Here is a 17,739-nt window from a genome sequence, read left to right on the forward strand (position 1 = left end):
TGAATATCTGATGTGTGCTAAATTCATGTCCTCTCTTACTTTGCAGTAACATGTGTATCTCTTTGTATTATGAGGCCTAACTCCTTTTAATAACCTTTTAATTAACCTCACTGTAGGCAGAAGATCAGAAATGATCTTTTTTTTCAGAGGTTGGAAATGGTTATTTATGAAAAAATAATTGACATGCTGTAACTGTGCAAGCATAAAGAAAGTGGTGTATACTGGCCAGTCCAAATAACTGCAAGTACATGTTGCAGTCATTGGCAGACAAGAAAGAAGTGATCACAGCTGCCCCAGCATGCATTCCTTGATGCTCTAAGAGTTTATTTTGTGGTTATATCGACCGTATACATAAGGCTTATCTGGATTCATGTTGCACTTGAATTAATCATCCCTCCTGGAGTGCTCAGACACACCCAGCTGCCTCTGCAGCACTCACTCTCTGCAGTCAAATATTTCTGCATCTCCCAATGCATCCAGTATTATCCAGATTATCTCCCCTTTAGTTTGGGTATTGGAGATTTAACAAGAGGTCTGTATTGTTTGTATAAATACACCTCACAGTTCCTTGATCAACATGTTATTCCTGTTTTAATGATGAAGCAGCTGAGGCGTTCTGATCAGTGTCTTCAAAGATTATAAAACAATTTTCAACAAATCACTGTGTTTTTCCATTTCTTTATCATCTATAGGCTCTGTATATCTCTGGATTTATAGACGCATGATGGGCAAAGTATTGTTTCCAGAACAATGTATGTTTTGCTCCTATAAAAGGAGTAGGTTTTGATGTTCTGTGGTAGTTAAGGAATTTTTGAGTAATCAAACCTTCTTAGCTTTGATTTTTTGGCAGGTTCAGAGAAACATTTTAGTTGGCATTTTTCTCCCTAGAAGTTAGGACAGTGTCAAAAATAATGCAAAAGGTGAAAAGAGTGAGATCAGCCGTTGAAAACGTTTATGGTGAAGGAAGCTCTTGACTTCACACCTTGATATTGGTGATATGGGAAGTGTCTGTCTGAATCTCAAGGCCTTGGACTGCCATTTTGGGAGGCAAGGAGTTAGTTGGGGATGGAAAGACTGGAGTTTGTATTCTTTCTGCTCTGTTACCCATTGCTATCTTCATGGATCTGACACTCTGTTTATCTGACAGTGCACTCAGTACTGCTTCGCCAGGGAAAATTGCACAAAACAAGCCCAGTGCATCAGCGTTTTCATTGTGTATTAAGCTGAGCCTCCCTTCACATGGTCACATCCCCTTTTTAATCTGGGATTCCATGTCCCTTTCCCAGTCCAGCCTGTTTCTGTGGTGTCTATTGCTGGTCTCCCTGAGCTTCTGTTTCTGTGGTTTGAGTGTTTTTTGTGTGGCTGAGTGTTAAGACCTGCAGGACTTTTGGAAGTGGTGTTGTTTGGGGGCTAGGCAATACACTGATTTAGTGTTAGTAGTTTGTCACAGACTGAGGTGATGGCTGCGTTCAAGTTGGATTTCCTCCCAGAGATGATGGTGGACCATTGCTCCTTGAATGCTAGCCCTGTGTAAGTATTTTGTCTTCATGTCTAAGTTTATAACTAAAGTGATAGTTGGAATTGCTGTCTCTGAAGCCTCTGCTGTCTGATGAACTCCCCTTGAGGGGGGGGGAAGAGAGATATGAGAGCCTGCAATTTGTTTTCTTGAAGAAATCCTAGTGGGCATTGACAATTGATGTTGGGTTCTGGATAGGGGGAAAAAATGATCTGATAATTTTGGGGATGAGGTCTAAGGAGGAATAAAGCTATTTGGCAGTACTGTTTATAGTATGCTACAGGTGCTGATATTGTAAAATCAGTTATTTAAATCAATTGTTGGGAGAACAGTTTCTGTTCTTCCCTGTTAATGACTCCAGACTAAACCTTTTAATTAGGAATAAAAGGTTCCTTGAATACTGTTGAGGTCATGTTAAGAGTTGCACAGTTAACAGGAGCCATGCTATCCTCTTGAAGCTACCCATGACAGAGAAGGCAGGGCTGAAAATTATTTATTGGAAGAGGGTAAATGATTTCCAGTTGTTCTCAATTGGAATGAAAAGCCTTTGAGTGAAAAGAGGTAGTTTACCTCTTTGTAAAAGGTGTTGTTTGCCTTGGCTGTTTGGAGAGGTGCTGACCCTTTCTGAGTGAAAAGGTAGAGAGGAGTGAAAGGATTTATGATTCCCTTCCCTTCTACTAAGAAGCTTTGTTGTTTCTGACGTCTGTTCATACAGCTATAAAATTAGGAGCTTTCCCTGGCATCAGTTTTTCCTTAGGCTCTGAACAGCAGGCTATTGAGGGGAAAAATTAACTAAACATTACCTGGTTTGGAAAAATTTTTTTTTTTTTCTAAATTCGGTTCAGGGGGGAATATGATTGCAGATGGACAGTGAGAGGAACACTGTTTACTGTAATGTGCAGTTAATAAGCTATTCAAAAACTATCTTTAAAGGAAAAAAGCAGAGATGGAGAGCTGACTACTCTGGAAGAAGGCCACCTGTATTCTTCAACAAAGAGTTTAGGGGCGGGGGGAATCATTGTATAGCTACTATTCCACTCCCCATGTCCTTTCTAGATTATGCAGGGGTTGGTCAGCAATTTTAACCTACTAATCGCTATAGCTACAATAGGATGTCATTACAGTCAGCCTTCTACAGAGATAGGTCCTATGGTGTACCAGGCTGTGACTACCGATAACGAGACCTCACATTGCACTTGACAAACAATGAGGAATCAATACAGAAAGCAGTGTATGACTGTCAGCTAGCTGGGTGGAGTATAACACAGTTTTATTAATAGGCTGTAAACTGGTCGTATGGGTAGATGTAATGCCTTGAAGCCTATTGAAGATTCCCATACTCGAAACTTCCGTGTTGTTGTAGTCTAAGAAGTGACTTTTTTCTATGTTAACACCCTACCGTTACTCAACTTGATTCAGTCTGTGACTAACTAGATTGTCCAATCCCAACCTGTTCATGTACAACCTAAGCCTGTTTTTTTGCCAAATATTGTTGAAAGCTCCGTAGTTTCACAAAGAGCTATTGCCTTCTAAACCTTTAAGGAAACTTCTCCTCTGTTCAGTTGTACCTGTTTCTCTGTTTTAAGATGGATCTTCACCCTAGGAAACAGTTCCAGATAGTCACATTTAAAAACAACAACAAAAATGTTATCCTCTCATTTTCAGTGGTTGCTGATAACTTCAGTAGTCTGTGGGTAGACTGAGTTTAGGTTCCTTCCTGTTCTGGTTTCTTTTTCTGTAAAATTTTATGTGGTTGAACTAGTGATATTTTTCAGTCATCTCAACAGATTTATGTCCTGAATCCCAGATGTTGACTACATTATAGGAACAAATGTTAAGAGAAGTTTTAAACAGCTGTTTAGAGAGTGTTTGGTTTCCAAGTACACAGCTTGCCAATGAATGTGAATGATGTTTCTGAATATTTTCTGGTATGCAGGACTGGGAATGTGCAAGAGTCTCTCTTTATATGTATATTTTAATAATATACATTTATAGATGTGTAGAAATTTTTTTTTTTTAATCTTGCTGTAAGCATGCTTCTTCTAGCTGCAATAGCATCTAGAATCTGTGGAAAGATATAAACCAGAAATTTCTTCTTGTTTTTCATAGCTCAAAGAAAATGAATGGCACACTGGATCACCCAGACCAACCTGATCTAGATGCTATCAAGATGTTTGTGGGTCAGGTCCCCCGGAGCTGGTGTGAGAAGGATCTAAGAGAACTTTTTGAACAGTATGGTGCTGTCTATGAAATCAATGTCTTGAGGGACAGGAGCCAAAACCCTCCTCAAAGCAAAGGTGAGAACTTCTGTACTTCTCATGTGAGACTTGGGGTCTCAGCTGCTTTCACATAGTTATAGTCTTAGCTGTTTGCTTATTCAGACATCCCTGTGTGTTGGAGTTCTGTGTGACCAGGTGTGTGTGCAAGCCCAGGCTTTATAGTCTCTAAGTGTATGTGTCTAATTATACTTGGACTGTGATCCAGTCATTAGCTGAGCTGAGGAAAATAATAATTTTTTTTTAGAGATCAGAAGTGATGGGGATGCTTGCAGAGTATGGTTTATAGTTGCAAAGCAGAACATCAAATTAATATTGTATTGCTCCAGAGCATCATTGTGATGCTATGATATGATCAAAATGTTGCTGGAATTGTCACAGTTTCAGATAAAATATAAAATTGAGGCCTTAGTTATTTGTGTACATCAAATCCTAACTAAATACTGTACCTGGATTTGCAGTTCAGTTATATGCAATATCTTATTTCCTGTGAAACTAGATAAGTTTTTGGTACTAGCAAATAATTGTTGAGTTTGATAATGGAAGTAGCCAAAAATTATTTGGCAGATGTATCTAAATGTTTGTTTTAACGGTGTGTTGGTGATGTTGGGTCAGTTCTGAATATATCCTGGTTTATTACACTTAGAAATCTCTTTTAAACGGTCACAATCAGTAGTACCTACCTATTTCAATGTCTGACCTCTTCTACTTGTCATACGTTTTGCGTTGGAAGGATAGAAGTGGGACTTGCGATTTCTGTACAGCACGTCAAGATTCATAGTGTTTGTTCTTGGCTAGCGTTTTGTTTCAATTGCAGGGTGCTGTTTTGTTACATTTTATACCCGTAAAGCTGCACTAGAAGCACAGAATGCTCTTCACAACATGAAGATCCTCCCAGGGGTAAGAGAAGTGCCATGCTTTTTTCGCAACTCTATCTTGTTTTTCTGAGCTCTGGCACCACTGATGTACAAACATAGGTTATCCTGCCCTCAAACAATGTTTTAAAAGAACTATTCAAAAGAGCAATGTCATGAGATTTGTATGATAGTAGATCTTAAGGGAATTTTGGAGCACTTGGAAGAATAATATGGTAGAGAAGTGGTAGCTTTTCTTTCTTCTAGAAATTTATGTATTGTTACATATGCACTTCTGTAGTGGCAGTTCAGGCTACCATTTCTTTCTTCCACAATTCTTATGGGATGTATTTCATACAGTATAAAGTGAATGCATCTAGGATTAAATAATCTTTTTACATTTCAGATGCACCATCCTATCCAGATGAAACCAGCTGACAGTGAAAAGAGTAATGGTAAGCTTTACTAAAGTCTGAGTTTGGTGGCATCATTTGTGCTAATAGTGAAGCTTGAGGATTTTCCTTTTGTTGAACAGCTTCTGATGAAGTCTTCTTGCATTGGAGACCTGACTTTTTTAAAGGGGAAAAAAAAAAAAGTGTGTGTTTTCAATATAGTAGGTAGCGTAAGTGATGTCTCTAAAATTCCATGACTCAGTATCTCCTGCTGCTGCTTGTGGTAGAACCATGTTGTCAGTTAGGGAAACATCCAGTAAGTTCTTCTTTGTACTAAGGTGGTTTAAATCTTTGTTGGGGACATGGACAGGGGGATTGAGTGCACTCTCAGCAAGTTTGCCGACAACACCAAGCTGAGTGCTGTGGTTAATAACCTAGAGGGAAAGGATGCTATCCGGAGGGACCTTGACAGGCTGGAGAGGTGGGCCTGTGCGAACCTTGTGAAGTTCAACAAGGCCAAGTGCATGGCCTGGCACCTGGGTCAGGGCAATCCCAAACATGGATACAGGCTAGGGCATTGAGAGCAGTCCTGTGGAGAAGGACTTGGGGGTATTGGTGGATGAAAAACTGAATATAAGCTGGCAATGTGCACTTGCAGCCCAGAAAGCCAGTTGTATCCTGGGCTGCATCAAAAGAAGGGCTAACAGGTCAAGCAAAGTGATTCTCACGCTCTACTCCACTCTCATGAGTCCCCACCGGAGTACTGTGTTCAGCTCTGGGACCCCCAGCATAAGAAAGTCATGGACCTGCTTGAGCAGGTCCAGAGGAGGGCCACGAAGATGATCAGGGGGCTGGAGCACTTCTCCTATGAAGACAGGCTGAGAGAGTGGAGGTTGTTTAGCCTACAGAAGAGAAGGCTCCAGGGAGACCTTACAGCGGCCTTCCAGTACTTAAAGGGGGCCTACAGGAAAGATGGGGAGGGGTTTTTTATCAGGGAGTGTAGTGATAGGATGAGGGGTAACAGTTTTAAACTGAAAGAGGGTAGATTTAGGTTAGATATTAGGAAGAAATTCTTTACTGTGAAGGTGGTGAGACACTGGAACAGGTTGCCCAGAGAGGTTGTGGATGCCCCCTCCCTGGAAGTGTTCAAGGCCAGGTTGGATGGGGCTTTGAGCAACCAGATGTAGTGGACAAGGGCTTGGAACTAGATGATCTTTAAGGTCCTTTCCAACCCAAACTATTCTATGATTCTGTGAAATCCAGAAATGCTTTTTCAAGTGCTTGACCAATTTGAATCAAGGTCTGTTGCAGCTAGTGTGGGAGTCAAAACTACTTCTTGTAGTATAGAAGGGAGATTGAGAATTCACAACAGTTCAGTAGAGAAAAAACTGTGAATATTTCTGCACATTGGCCACTTCAGATGGATTAAGACGTTTAGCATCTGACCATTTATCCGTGTATTTCCATGATGAGTTAATATACATACATACGTACGTGCTCAAATGTGTGTGCGTCTATATATATTGCTGCAAGATAAGCAAAGAAAGTGTTTAGCATCTTGTAGTTTCAGCCTTTCTAGGCTTGGCTGAAGTTTATTTTCTTCATTTGCCATAGTTACTATAAGATTAGCATTGCATCATGGAGAAGATAGTCCTGGTTCCAGAAAGCTTACATCTCAAGATAATTGAAAACAGAAGATGGGATATATGGGTAACATATAGTAGGATGTGGTGGGTTGGCCCTGGCTGGATGCCAGATGCCCACCAAAGCTGCTCTATCACTCCCCTCCTCAGCTGGACAGGGGAGAGAAGATATAATGGAAGGCTTATGGGTCGAGATAAGGACAGGGAGAGATCACTCACCAATTACTGTCACAGGCAAAACAGACTCGACTTGGGAAAAAAATTAATTTAATTTATTACCAGTCAAATCAGAATAGGATAACGAGAAATAAAACCAAATCTTAAAAACACCTTCCCCCCATCCCTCCCTTCTTCCCGGGCTTAACTTTACTCCCAATTTTCTCTACCTCCTCCTCTGCAGCGGCACGGGGGGGCAGGGAATGGGGGTTGCGGTCGGTTCATCACACCTTGTCTCTGCTGCTCCTTCCTCCTCAGGGAGAGGACTCCTCACACTCTTCCCCTGCTCCAGTGTGGGGTCCCTCCCACGGGAGACAGTCCTCCATGAACTTCTCCAAGCATGAGTCCTTCCCTCGGGCTACAGTTCTTCACGAACTGCTCCAGCATGGGTCCCTTCTATGGGATGCAGTCCTGCAGGAACAGACTGCTCCAGCGTGGGTCCCCCGCGGGGTCACAAGTCCTGCCAGCAAACCTGCTGCAGCGTGGGCTCCTCTCTCCATGGGTCCACAGGTCCTGCCAGGAGCCTGCTCCAGCGCGGGCTTCCCACAGGGTCACAGCCTCCTTCGGGCATCCACCTGCTCCGGTGTGGGGTCCTCCACGGGCTGCAGGTGGATATCTGCTCCACCGTGGACGTCCGTGGGCTGCAGGGGGACAGCCTGCCTCACCATGGTCTTCACCATGGGCTGCAGGGGAATCTCTGCTCCGGTGCCTGGAGCACCTCCTGTCCCTCCTTCACTGAGCTTGGTGTCTGCAGAGTTGTTCCTCTCACATATTCTCACTCCTCTCTCTGGCTGCAATTGCTGCTGCACAGTAACTTTTCCCCCATCTTAAATATGCTATCACAGAAGCACTACCACTGTCACTGATGGGCTTGGCCTTGGCCAGCGGTGGGTCCGTCTTGGAGCCGGCTGGCATTGGCTCTATTGGACATAGGGGAAGCTTCTAGCAGCTTCTCACAGAAGCCACCCCTGTAGTCCCCCCGCTACCAAAACCTTGCCACTCAAACCCATTACATAGGAGTAATTCCATCTGCAAATTCCACCATACATATACAGAATATGTTTCTGTGTAAATATATCTAGAAAGGAGTAATTCTTTTGAAGTATTGTTGGGAGGAGAACAGAATAGGTTCTCTAAACTAAAATTGATGTGCGTGTGTGTATAATGCAAGATGAATATCCTGGGAAAATAATGGAGAGAGGAAAAAAGTATTTAATGGAATTTTAGGGTGACAGTACTGAGGCTATTATAATTATATGAGTTTTAGTAAAAGGTGTAGGTGAAAATGTAAATAAGAAAGCATCAGTTAAAGTATTCTAACTTGCCATTAATAAAAGGGATTCTGGATCTCTTGAAGTAAAATGAACTGCAAAAAGGATTTGAAAGCAGCTTTCTGCTCTAAGAGCTTGAAAGTGAACTGGGTACAACATTAAGATTTAATAGTCAGTTAAAGTCATGTCAGCTGGAATAGTTTGGAATTTTCCTCTTCAACACCATAGAAGACTCAGCAAATTAGTTGATTTCCCCTTACTATGGCACTAAGTAGGAGACTTTCTCTATTGAAGCTTCAAATTGTGCTACAGCCTTCATCATACTACATTTTATATTGTACTGAATGTTGTATTTGCAAACTGTTTTATATTTCCAAATGCTATTCTGCATAGTTTGCTTAATCCTTTAAAAGCAAGTATTTCAGAGGTGATTAGCATCCTTAAATAAGTTAAACAAGAGGTATAAAGTTCTGCTCTGGATTTGAATTTACCCCAGTCCCTTAAGTGACCTTAAACTAACATTAATAACCACTAATTGAAAAGTTAAGAGAAATGTCTTTCTGGACCATTTATTTTAAAATAGTCTGCAGACTGAAAGGTATTCTTCAACTCTAATGTATCTAGTAGCATTAGCATTTAGAGGCAAGACACAGTAGCGCACAGTCCATCATTCTGACTTGAGGTGTTATTTTCATGCTTTTGGTACAGATCAGAATGGATGAATCTGAAACAGAACTAAAACTCTTCTGTTTTAGCAACTGCTGTTGCTTCGGCTGTTGAGACAGGAGCATGAGGAAATAGGCAGATCTAAATTTAAGTGATTGGCATGATAAAGAGGCTAGAAAGAAGCTTTCTGCAGCTCACTTCCTTGTTGAGATACAGTTAGGTATGTTGGTAGTCTGAAGATAGAAGAGACAGAGGAGAGAGGATGAAAATAGTCCAATAAAATACATACAAGTCTTCTCTCACTCACCAGGAACTGAATGTAGGAGATACAGGGAAGTGCTGAATCTGATACATTTTTTGCGTTTTCTTACATTCTTGCAGTTCACAGGCTTGCAAGGGAGAAACAGTCAACAAAATGTAAACATAAAACAGCATAAAACAGGCATTCTTCAGGTTCATTGAAGTATCTCATATGCATCCTCTTAAATTGAAGAGATTCCATTATTGGGAATGTGGTTTTGACAAGCCCTTAGCCTAAATACAAGGGAAATAACTGCAGTTGATGGAGAAGACTTGACAAGATCTAGTAAGCGCATATTTGCTGGTAATACTCTTATCTTTTGATTTCTTAGCAGTAGAAGATAGGAAGTTGTTTATTGGAATGATATCCAAGAAGTGCAATGAAAATGATATCCGAGTGATGTTCTCCCCCTTTGGGCAGATTGAAGAATGCAGGATATTACGGGGCCCAGATGGCCTGAGCCGAGGTAAGCAGGAAGCTTTTTCGATAGTTCATGATTCTCTGCTGGATGCTGCCTTTTGCAACTCAAGGTGGCATTTCAGCTCTTTCTGTGATTCCCCCCGCCCTCCCCTGCCCCCGGATATCTTCATTTCTTTATTCATCCCAGTAATCGCGAATGTAGTGAATGACTTGGTTCCTTTTTGTTCTTTCCCCAGGTTGTGCGTTTGTGACTTTTACAACAAGAGCCATGGCACAAACAGCAATCAAAGCAATGCACCAAGCACAAACTATGGAGGTAAAACAAGTTAGTGGGTGTCAGGAGAAGATGTAATTTGTCAGGCAGTCACTACGGAATTTGGAGGACTAGAGAGCAGAGAGAAGGATAAATGCAGTGTGTGTTTCTTCGCAAATACTACTCCTGGACCTTTGTGTTTGTTCTGCTCCTATTTTTAGAGCTCGAGATAGAAACTTCATCTGCAGAGACAATACCAAAATACAAAGTAGAATTAAAAGCAAATGAGATTTTGAACCTTTAATGAAATGTGCTGTATGAATATATACATATGTATGTATGCATGTAGGGGGAGGGGAATACTTCCAATGACTGGGTCTTAATGCAGTATTTTTGTGATTGCTGGGGATAGCAAGTATGTAATTGTTTGAATTGCTGTTTGCAGGGTTGCTCTTCTCCCATTGTGGTAAAATTTGCAGACACGCAGAAGGACAAAGAGCAGAAACGAATTGCTCAGCAACTCCAGCAACAAATGCAACAGATCAGTGCTGCCTCAGTATGGGGAAACCTGGCTGGTCTCAACACACTTGGACCCCAATACTTAGCAGTGAGTTTCTGATTTGGGTTCTTTTCATCTCTTCAGGGATTACAGTGTCTGCCTATCTTGTAGTGTTTAATGTATTCATTTTTAGAAGGCTCCTGATAGATAGAGGCAGGGTTCTTAATTTCCATTTTGTGGATGAGGAGGCTGAAATTAAGTTATGTGCTAACAGCTAGTCAGGATACATTTTAAGTGAGGATTTCAACCCCAGTCACTGTAGTCCTAACTACTGAAACTTTTTTTTTCCTGTCTTCTGTCAAATGTGTGCTGGGAAGATTTTTTTCATATGTTATAGCCTCATTGTTTACCCATATAAATGTCCTTTTCATGACTATCTGATGACATAGTTCTTGTATTCCTCTTCCATTTTTCATTTTTCAGCCTTTATTTCTCTCATCCCCTTCCAGTGAAACCTAGAACAGTACTTGGTGCTGTCCAAATAGAAAAGGTGATTAGGTTGGAAGCACCAAGCAGATGACAGTGCACAGTAAAAAAAACCCACGGAAAACAGAGAGGAACTACTCTCTTTAGCAAAAATGACAGAACAGAAGGTAGTCTGCTGTTTGTCACTGATTTTAGTTGATTTTGCTGGGTCCCTAAAGGGTGAGCTTTTCATAAACTGATGTGCTCTGGCTCATGTGGGTTGCCAGGGTAGCTATGAGAACTGTATTCATGCAATATAAGGTCTGGGGAACAGACAAGGAAAAATTCATCTTCTTGGTATGGTGTACTGTTGAAGTGGGGGCATTCTCTTTTACTACTGCTTTAGGTTTGGTAGATTGGAATTTTTTATAACCTAGTTAATGAAGAAAGGAGTAGGAAATCCCTCTAAATAGCTTCTGAGCTGAGGCTTGAAATTTCTCTCATGGCTGCTGTGCTTAAGGAAAGTGGAGGGAGTTCCCTCTCACAGTGGCTCTTTGGTTTTGGTATGCCATTTGCCATTTGGCCTGTGCTGGCAGTGTCAGCTGTAAAGTCTGGCTTGAGGCAGTGTATCCTTAGGGGTGGCAATCCTGCCTGAGATGCTTTCAATAGGAGTTCTCTCACTACTGATTTTACTGTTTTTGTCTTGGTGTATTAGCTATAAACTTCCCTCAACATTGATTATGTTGAGTGAGGAAAGCATTGTGCTGTTGCTTTGGCTGCAATGTGATGCATGGGCAACGTGGATTTTCACTATGGTGGTGCTCTGGCTGTATTGTGTAAGGGGAATTCTCTTTATGCTTTGCTATGATGTGGTGTATGGGCAGTGGGAATTCACTTTGTGACGGCGCTCTGGCTGTGGTGTGATGCAGTTTCTCCCAGAAGCGGAGCCAGCCCTCACTCTCACTCTTGTTTTGTTTTTTGGTGTAATGTCTAGCTTTATTTGCAGCTCCTTCAGCAGACAGCAGCTGCGTCATCTGGGAACCTGAACACATTGAGCAGCCTCCACCCAATGGGAGGTGAGTTTTTTCCACCAGAAGACAAATTCAGTGCCAAAGAAAAGAGGAGGAGGGTAGAGAAAGTAGCCAAAAGGCTGTAGACACATTAACCTCATTTGAAATAAGTAGTCCTGAGTTTACCCACTCCTTTGGAATGACAGGAATCCTCTGCTACAAGTGTGGATGTTCCTTCTTAATCTTAGTTAACCATTGTCCCCAAGGTAAGTTGTGGTATGCTGGTAATTTCCCCTACCTCTGGCGTTTAAAATTATCTTCCCTTATGGGTACAAAAAGATGGCTCTGCATATTTGTTTTCATCCAAACAGGTGTATATGTGAAGCATTGTGTTTTGAAGTAAGCACTAATGCATGTGTTTCAGTGATAATGGATTCTTAGGTCCCGTTTTAAATTCTTTGTTCTAAATACATCAAAGTTGAAAATGCAGTGTTGGTAGGAATGTGAACTAGTCCTTCATTCAGGTTCCTTAATTCCTTCATTTGAATTACGATTGATTACATCATTGCTGTTAGGGAAATATCAGCTTAATAGGCATGAGACAAATTCCTTGCTGTGGCCTGCTAGTCAGAATGTTCACTAAGTATAGCAGTATTGGGGCTGCAAATTGATTGTCTCTTCTGTCTTCACAGGGTGGGGAATAACAAAATACATGTTAGTAACTCCATTCACCACATTCTCTAAATTCTGCTGGCAGAAAAACTATAGTTTTGGTTTTAATACTGAACATTTTAAGCTTTTAAAATTTGCCTCCTGGAGCTGTACAGTAGTTCACAATATTACATGCCTCGTCTGTGCAGAGGTTGATCTAAAAGTGTTAAGAAATTAAAGTGTCTTTGTACATGTGACTTTTGTTGGTACACCCATCAGTAACAATTACAAGCTTTTGCAAAGTGTTATGTTTTCGATTGTAAGAACTTTGATTTGTGCTTGAGGTTGATTCTAACATTAGCTTCTTACGTTTACTTTTTTCATGTTAGACCTCTTCAGAGCTCTTAGATCTAAGACTTTTGCCAAAAGCAATTATTTAAAAATCAGTTTCACTAGTATCCTGTGTGGTGGTGATCTAGAATAGATTTTGTTATGCGCATGATACTGGTTTTTTTTCCCCCTCTTGTGTCTGTTTAAAAGCAAGTGATAACAAAGGAGAAAAACAGTACAGCAGTTCATGTTAATTGTTACTACAACAAGGACTGGGGCAGGGGGAAGGGGCTAACTAGCTGAGGTTGCCTATGAGATTTCCAGGGTAATTCTGTCTTCACTATTTAAAAAAAAAAAATCTTAAAATTGAGAACTGAGACGTATAAATAGCATGTTGCATGGTGTTTTGAAAGAATTACTCCAAGTCTGTGATTCTTCACAGAGTTTTAGTTTCAAAGTCCTGTTAATACCTCAGCTGATGTCCTTTCTTGAAATTCATAGAAAGAAAAATTAAGTAGGTAATTAGATCCCAAACTATATCAGACTTTGTCTACAAAATTTAATCTTGACCCTGTGTGAAAGCAGATGGGAAAACAATGTGATGACAAGAGGACAGGTGCAGTGCACACATGCCAAACTGCTTCAGAAAGGAAGCAAGCTGCTCTGTTCTTCACTAACTCTAACACTTGCACTTTTAACCCTCTGTAGCACAGTAAAAACAAAAAATACAACTTTTTGGTTTTAACTTCATGCTTTTATGTTACAATGGCACCTTGAGAATCTAAATAAAGGCAGAATCCTCTTGTTTCAGGCACTAAATGTGGTTAGGGAAACAGACCCTGTCACAAAGAGAAAACAATTAAAAAAGATTAAAAAAACCCAAACGAACTATGCTAAAGGTAGTAGAAGTTTTTTAGAAAATAAATAGTTTATACTGCATTGTCACTTACATTCTTATGTTGTCTGTTTACATAATTAAAATCTCAGTTCTGTCATTTAAGTATCTGAGAGATGTGCTTTGTCACCAAGTACTTACTAAGCATCCAAAAGATGAGGTGCCACATCTGCCTAGGACGTTTTGATGTTGTTATATGAATGGTGATTAATTTAATTTTGGTTTTAATTTTGTAGGGAAGAATTACTAGAGATTGTCTGAAGTCAGATGAAAAGAGGAGGAATTGTTAGAATAAGCAAAGGTAGAGACAAAAGAGGGAAATAAGGGAAAAGGGAAAAGAGGCAGAATTGGAAGAATGGAGCTAGCCTACCAAAGGATGGCTAAAATACAGAATTCAGAAGATCATTGATATCAATGATAATCTCATGGCAGGAAAAGAGGGCAAACTACAGTGTCAGTACTGACCGAATGGTGTCATTCAAAAATTATGACTCAAAATTAAGGAGAGTCAGATGAGTAAATTGACCATTAAAAGTTCATCAACACAGGGATACCTTCCTCCCCCTGCAGTATTCCTGGCTGCTTACCCACAACATGCCTGATGGTTCCCATTTTCCTTACCACTTTTGTTTGACCAGCTGACTAGCCTATGCATACCTTGGCTGATCTTGCGGTCAAGAGTTGCCACTTAACACTGTCTCACAATTGACTGTTGCTTCTTGGCTGCCAAGGGGACCAAATAAAACGTGCTGATACTCAGCTGATGGTGGATTAAAGGTGTGACTTTGTAGCCACTGTGGTGTGTAGGCCTTGTTGAAAGAATTCTGCAGTTATTACTGTTCCCATACAAAGAGAGTGGAGGGACACAAGAGAAGATGAGGTTGTTGGCCTCATGTCTAGACAAGTTCTCTAGCTTGCAGATGAGCTGTCAGACCCTGGCTTAACTCTCAGTTAAAGCTGCTATGCTTTTGTGACTGGAGAGAACACTGCTTGAAAATTTCTGTAGTCTGGAGTCTACATCTGGGATGATGACTACCTGGTCTATTACTGAAACTCATCTATCTGGGCAAAGAAAAACTTTTTTAGTTACAACAAGGAATCGCAATGTAGAAAAGATCCGTAACTCGTATTAAGCCTGTCATTTTTGAGCTCCTTCCCATTACTCCCTTGTGATGTGCTGAGGTTGCTGGATCTGTTAATCTTGGATGATTGTGACTATTATAGGAGAAACTCTGTGCATTCTTCATTGTGTTGCAGGACTGAATGCGATGCAATTACAGAACCTGGCTGCATTAGCAGCTGCGGCCAGTGCAGCTCAGAATACACCAAGTGGTACTGCTGCACTCACTTCCTCCAGCAGTCCCCTGAGTGTGCTCACCAGCTCAGGTAAGAGACTGCCTATGCTGTAGTGTGTTGTGACATGGATTGCCTTAGGAGTCATTTCAGGATAGATGTCACCTGTCTTGTCTATCGCTTTTTGTCACTTTCATGTTGATTCTTTAATAGATAAGCAGTTCTGTTAGTAGATTCGCTGGCCTTTGTTTAGGGTAGATATCTTTGCCACCAGCAAAGGCTTTTTTAACCTGCTGTGTTCCTTCTTCCAAATGGTCAGCTTAATGTAGAGTAAAAAGAATTTTTGAGGTCATCATGAAGCAGAAAGGTAGGTGACCTCTTTCCAGTCACATTATTACAACCTCATCACATACTCGGTTTTTCTGTGATTTTAGGCAGGTACTGTGGCAGATGTATGCTGTTCCTCTGGACATGGAGGTAGAAAATGCCTTAAGCATGAAGTAATGCATTCTGTGCACTAGAACAGTACAGTTTATATGCCTCTGGCATTAATGAAGACAAGGATACTATAACTACCTCATAGAAGTAGAATAAACAGACCCCTAGTACATTTATTGGAAAGTGGTTATCTAGAACTGAGCGTATGAGTTACACATAAGAATCAGTATCTTGCTCTTCTGGGTTTTTTTGTGGTTTGGTTTGTTTGTTTGGGTTTTTTTTTTTTTTACTTTAGGTTATGTGCATTATCCAGAGAGGCTAGAATGTCCAAGTAGTGTTCTTTTGCTGCCTTATTGTTAAATGTGATCATTAAATGCAAAAAACAAGCAAACAAAACCCCCAAAAAATAAATTAAATTGTGCTTACATCAGACATGCTCAGTTTTTACCACAAATGAGGATCAGTATCCTACTCAGTTATTTCTATCCTATTTTCAGTTATTTCTAAATCCTGCCATGGGAAGGGAGACCTTGTATTTTCAGAGTGTCAGTTTTCCAGCATCTACAGCGTGGTGTTTGGGTTTGGGTTTGGTTTTTTTGTTTTTCATAAAAAGCCAAATTGTTTATCCAGTTTTGAAATCCAGCCTACAGACTTGACATCCTCACCTGTGATTGTGAGAGACCAAAGGGGTTTGGGGGGTGTTTTAAATTTCCACAGGTAGCTTTTTGTATTGTGTAGGAGGACCAAGGAGCTGGACTAAGAGATTATAAAGAGATTACAAGGAAAAGCTGTTTAGAAAACTTTATGTCACATGATCAGGAGTTAAACCGTGGGTGCTTTGCACAGTTTTCTACCTAGAGAAATCCCCAAGAAAGAATTCAGTTCAAAGTGTGTTCTGTTGCTGGACAGGTTTTTTTACATAAAAACTTTGTGGTCTGCAATCCTTAAAGATTAAAATTTCAAAATTTATCTTGACTCCCAGCTATGGTATCCTATTCTATAATTAAAAAAAAACAACAAAGAGTTGAAGCTATAGAAGAGCTGTATTTATAACCCACTAATGCTTCTTCATCGTAGAGAAAGCAGGAAGGTGAATATACCTGAGAATTTCTCCCATGTTTCCTCATGCAGTAGCAGAGCTGGAATTGCCAGGTTAAGCTGTGACTGGCATTTGGAACTAAGATTTCCTTGTTGGCTCTCTCGTCTACTGACTAGAGCAAGTTTGTTCTCTGATTTCTTGAGGTGGGGAAAGGGACTGGCAGGTTGTGAAGTTCAAATGCCAGACGTGCTAGAAAAGGCAGAGACGGCCTCTTAGAAGTGTACAGTGAAAGGACAAGGGCAACGGACACAAGTTGCAACAGAGAAAATTCTGACTGGATATAAAAGAAAAATAAAATTAATGGTGAGAGTGATTAAGCTCAGGAACCAGGTGCCATAGGGGCTGTGGAATCTCCATCATTTCAGAGATTAAGAATGCAATTGGAAAGGACTCTGAACAGGCTGACCTAACTTGGAGGTTAGACCAGCTCTGAGCAGACCATTAGACTAGATGATCCACAGAAGTCCCTTTCAACTGAGGTTATGCTACTATTGTGTGGTTCTTTGGGATCGGTTTCCCTTCCGTGAATTTTGGCTGTTCCACAGCACTCTGCACGTTCCTTTTCCCTTGATGAGAGAGATATTTCAGGACTCTCTTCCACTTTTGGTCATGCTGGTGGAGGGGCTAGGGGGTGGGGAGCCGTCCATTTTTAAGTACCTTCTGTGCTGAATCCAAACAACTTTCCGATCACCAGTCATATCAATAAATGATTGTGTGTCAACAATCAAGTAATCATGATGGGTCATTTGAATTAATATCCTATACAGATGTATCAGTCAGTTCACTCTTCACAGGCTTGTAACATGAAGCAGTCACTATTGTATTGCTCTTTAAACTTAATTTCAAGTATAATTTTAAAGAGTAGAGATTAGCTTTGTTCAAAAGAAAGAAAAAGTTCTGGAGGATATGTGGTCTATATGTAGTCACTGACATCAAACTCTGAAACAGTTTCAGTATGCTTCACTTTTTAAAACTGTACTTAAATTGGGGGGAGGGGAAGCCTCAATGTGTACAGACAACATTCAGTCTCATGATACTTCCTGTAATTATACAGCTTTTTAACTCTTTACTCTGAACTAGCTATTATCTCTTATAAAAGCAAACTTGAAATTCTCTTTTGATGAATATTTATATGTGCTTTCACACTATGTATTCACATAAAAGGCTGTTGGACTCCAGACATTCAGAGCATTCCTCCTGAACCATATCTAGACCTTGAAAAAACTCAGTATATAGCTGTTCAGTACCATG

The 17,739-nt window shown here is 40.6% G+C and overlaps 1 protein-coding gene across 1 annotated transcript in view; it reads left to right on the forward strand.

Moving 5' to 3' along the window:
• The first annotated feature begins 1,459 nt into the window (after positions 1-1,459).
• Positions 1,460-17,739, forward strand: part of CELF1 (CUGBP Elav-like family member 1) — a 33,069-nt gene continuing 16,789 nt past the window's right edge. The window contains exons 1-9 of the mRNA XM_050898043.1: positions 1,460-1,530; positions 3,626-3,813; positions 4,610-4,692; positions 5,053-5,101; positions 9,467-9,601; positions 9,792-9,871; positions 10,254-10,415; positions 11,767-11,848; positions 14,916-15,044. Of these exons, the coding sequence (XP_050754000.1) occupies positions 1,460-1,530; positions 3,626-3,813; positions 4,610-4,692; positions 5,053-5,101; positions 9,467-9,601; positions 9,792-9,871; positions 10,254-10,415; positions 11,767-11,848; positions 14,916-15,044 (979 nt within the window). The remainder of the gene's footprint in view (positions 1,531-3,625; positions 3,814-4,609; positions 4,693-5,052; positions 5,102-9,466; positions 9,602-9,791; positions 9,872-10,253; positions 10,416-11,766; positions 11,849-14,915; positions 15,045-17,739) is intronic.

This window comes from Gymnogyps californianus, chromosome 5 (assembly GCF_018139145.2).
Source record: "Gymnogyps californianus isolate 813 chromosome 5, ASM1813914v2, whole genome shotgun sequence".
In the NCBI taxonomy this organism is placed as follows: Eukaryota; Metazoa; Chordata; class Aves; order Accipitriformes; family Cathartidae; genus Gymnogyps; species Gymnogyps californianus.